Source organism: Scardinius erythrophthalmus (assembly GCF_964197995.2).
Source record: "Scardinius erythrophthalmus genome assembly, chromosome: 15".
Taxonomy (NCBI): Eukaryota; Metazoa; Chordata; class Actinopteri; order Cypriniformes; family Leuciscidae; genus Scardinius; species Scardinius erythrophthalmus.
In genome coordinates, this window is record NC_138235.1 from 32,501,610 (window position 1) to 32,505,322 (window position 3,713).

General features: G+C 37.9%; 1 protein-coding gene across 1 annotated transcript; it reads left to right on the plus strand.

The window, feature by feature from the left end:
• Positions 1-259: 259 nt before the first annotated feature.
• On the plus strand, positions 260-3,354 carry hoxc11a (homeobox C11a; the record flags this gene model as incomplete). The annotated part of the gene is made up of 2 exons (XM_081385977.1): positions 260-1,094; positions 2,367-3,354. 2 exons carry the CDS (start codon positions 260-262, stop codon positions 2,597-2,599), a joined length of 1,068 nt encoding a protein of 355 aa, XP_081242103.1. The 3' UTR covers positions 2,600-3,354.
• Positions 3,355-3,713: the final 359 nt, after the last annotated feature.

Genomic DNA, 3,713 nt, shown 5'->3' on the forward strand with positions numbered 1-3,713 from the left:
TTGTAACGTTATATAAGCATATAATTGTGTTGCCTCAGACTCATAAAATCAGCGTTACTCAATACCTACACAGGCTCCAACACACATACACATAAACAGAAAATACCTCTCTTCGGTCTTGCAAAACCGGATTAAAACAACAAACAAAAGATGTTACTGTTTTACATGGTTTTGCATGATTTGAAAACTAATCGCTTGAATTTCACAGATCTTACCCAACAGAACCACTCCTACGCATCCATGTGTTCCAAATTGATATATGACAATATCTACTTTCGATCACGTGTTGCGGGGCGACTTAGACGGATTGCGCGTCATCTCGCCTTCCCAAATTTTCTCCTTCTGCAGCCCGAATCCAAAACATCATATCTGTAGTACGGACTACAGGAGAAAGATGTTTAACTCTGTTAATCTGGGCAACTTCTGCTCCCAGACGCGTAAAGACCGGACGTCCGAGTTCGGGGACAGGACGGGCTGTGCCTCCAACATCTACCTCCCCAGCTGCACCTACTACGTTCCAGAATTTTCCGCCGTCTCTTCGTTCCTTCCACAGGGGCCCTCGCGACAAATCACATACCCCTATTCCACAAATCTATCTCAAGTGCAACCAGTGCGAGATGTTTCCTATGGTCTGGACCCGTCCAGCAAATGGCACCACAGAACCAACTATGCATCTTGCTACTCAGGAGAAGACCTGGTGCACAGAGACTGTCTTCCGCCATCCACCATGACAGAAATGCTCATGAAAAACGAGAGTGTGTACAGCCACCACCACCACCACCACCACCAGCATCATCCGAACTCTAGCCACCCTTCCACCGGTTTCTACTCCGGCGTGGGGAAAAACAACGTGCTCCCTCAAGGTTTTGACCGCTTTTTTGAAACCGCTTATTGTAGCACGGACAATCAGTCAGAACATTGTTTACAAAAGAGCGAGATGAACAAATTAGAGACTTCGTCCCAACAAGCCACAACTGTTTCCGCAGCGCAGGAGCCGGAAAAGGACCCAGAGGATGAGGAGGAACATACCAATTCGGGCTCGTGCACTTCAGCAGCTACTAAGGACGGGAACGCGAGCAAGAGCAGCCATTCGAGTAGGTACTGAAGCTGTAAATGGGGAAAGGTTAAGGGACTAGCCCGGTGTTTTGTCGGTCAGATTTTATGTGGAGTTTTATAAGCATTCAAAGGATTTTATTATAACCTACAAAGCTCTTTCCTCCAACGAAAAGAATTTTTACGATGGGAAAGCGCTTTGAAAAAAGAGGATGTTATACACAGACGCTACTATCCCAGAGTCTGTGAAATTTTAAGAGCGCGCTATTGTGACAAATGCTAACTTTGATCATGAACTTGCGTTGAGCATTGCAACGGATTTTCTCGTTTAGCTGTCGGGGGTAAAAACCAATTGGGCAGAACATTACTTTTGGCATACTGTGAATTTTGTTTTAGCAGCTCGAATGTAAACTAAGTCCTTATTAGCTGTTAAACGTGCTGTGACTTGAGTTACCGTGGGGTTGATGTATGTAGTCAATGACCACAATGTTAGTGCTTGCCCAGTGTCAGATCTATCTATCTATCTATCTATCTGTCTGTCTAAAAATGAAAGAAATTAATTTTAAAAGAGGTATTTCTCTTTTTGGATTGCCACAAAATATACATTAAGGCCAATCAGAACTGTCGTAATTACGTTTCAATAGACATCACTGGATATTTTAGATTTCTGCTATTTGTTTTTGCGGCGCTTCTCAAACTATAAGTAGCCTAGGCTTTAGCTTGCAGAAGAGAAGCTAACATTCACGGCCATGTACAAGGGTCAGTAGCCTACCTCAGGCCCATAGTAAGATGCATTTGTTTGAAGTATTACAAAAAACAAAGAGAACACATTTTCACGTCATGTGTTCTATAATTTGTGAAACACATTTATTAATTAGCCTAATGTGATCCAAAATCAGGGAAAATGCAGGAAAAAAAATCACTTTATAAGTTCACAAGGTAAAAAAACAACGGTTTTTTAAATTTTTTATTCAAGAACCTTCATTTGTTTACGTTTTTATCGAGTTTAACATGCCGTTTAATTGTTTTCTTTTTTTATATATACATTTAGATTTTTTTAATAAGATTTCTCCACGGCTGTAGATATTAGAGTATTGCACCGGAGTGACATACTTAGTTGTGTCTGCTTCCTCATATCAGTAATCTCAGATGCTATCCATTAGGCATTTGGTGACACTGGAGGTTACAAACACACTTTCAATACTAATAAAAAATAAAAATGTGTTGTGCATTTATGCTTTTCGTTCTGTTTTTTTTTTGCATGAAATGTTTTATAAGATAATCATTTAAAATGTCTTTTTTTTTATCCCAAGGTACTCCGCGCACAAGAAAGAAGAGATGTCCATACTCCAAGTTTCAGATTCGTGAACTGGAGCGAGAATTTTTCTTTAACGTTTACATCAACAAGGAGAAAAGGCTGCAGCTATCTAGAATGTTAAACCTTACTGACAGACAAGTCAAAATATGGTTTCAGAATCGTAGAATGAAAGAAAAGAAATTAAGCAGAGATCGCCTGCAGTATTTCTCTGGGAATCCGTTGCTGTAATTGTTGAAATGGCGTTGTCTGTTATTTCATATTTCTGCAAATTCAAATTACCTATGTCTAAATATCCCCATCAATCTAATTAGAATAATAGATTTTTTTTCAAGGCCAGCAACAGTAATAAAAACGTTTTTTTAAAGGTTAACATGACTGTAATGGCTGAGGCTGGGGACAGAAAATGCCATTTGTCAATCACAAACTAGAAATGGCAGTTTATATTGACACAAAAAAAAGTGACATTTCTAGTTCGTGATTTACAAAGTAAAACTTACACTTCTCAAAAATTACATTTTTTTTTTTCAAAATGTATGTGACACCTCTTTTAAGTGAAATGTTTGAAATCTCCACTTTGGAAATGGACTCAAAATAGCCTACTATAATATATTATAAAATTGTATCATTTATCCTTTTAAGGTTGTATATATGTATATTAAAACACATACACTCGACTCTGGTTTAAATCTGGAGATGTCATACTTTTTTATGTTTTCATCATTTAGAACTGTGACTTGTACAATCTGTAATATTGTATTCCTTGTACAGAGAATATGCATTGTGCATTCGTGAATGTAAATATAATGTTATTTTGAGTATCCTCACCCTATCCCTGCTGCTATTGTTCTTTACATTGCCTTTGCAGCCGTGTGAGCTTTGTTGTTCGATTCTTTAAATTATTTGCTGTACGCCCAAAGTTCTCATTTTTCGGAAGGTTTATTAAGCGATCCGAATTGGCCTGTGTACTATATATTAATCAAAAATAAACGCGAATAAAGATAAACTGTTATATGTCAATTGTGACTTGATTTTAAAAACACACACAAGGTAGTCTACGGTGAAGTAAAAATTGTGGGAATGTGTATAACACTGCAGTAAAAACAGAGATCTGAGAGAAGATACAATAAACTGACCACTGCCAAGTAATGAAAACTCACTCTCTATACCTCTCTCTTGCTCTCTATATCTCTCTATATTCGTCGTCTCCCTTCCACACGTTCGTTCAAGTGTATCGATATTAAGCTATATCGGTTGTTTTTCAATGAAAACTGTTCAATTTAAAAATATTTAACATTTAGGGAATTTTAGGGATGTGTGCATTTGTCTAAAGTGACTAAGAAAG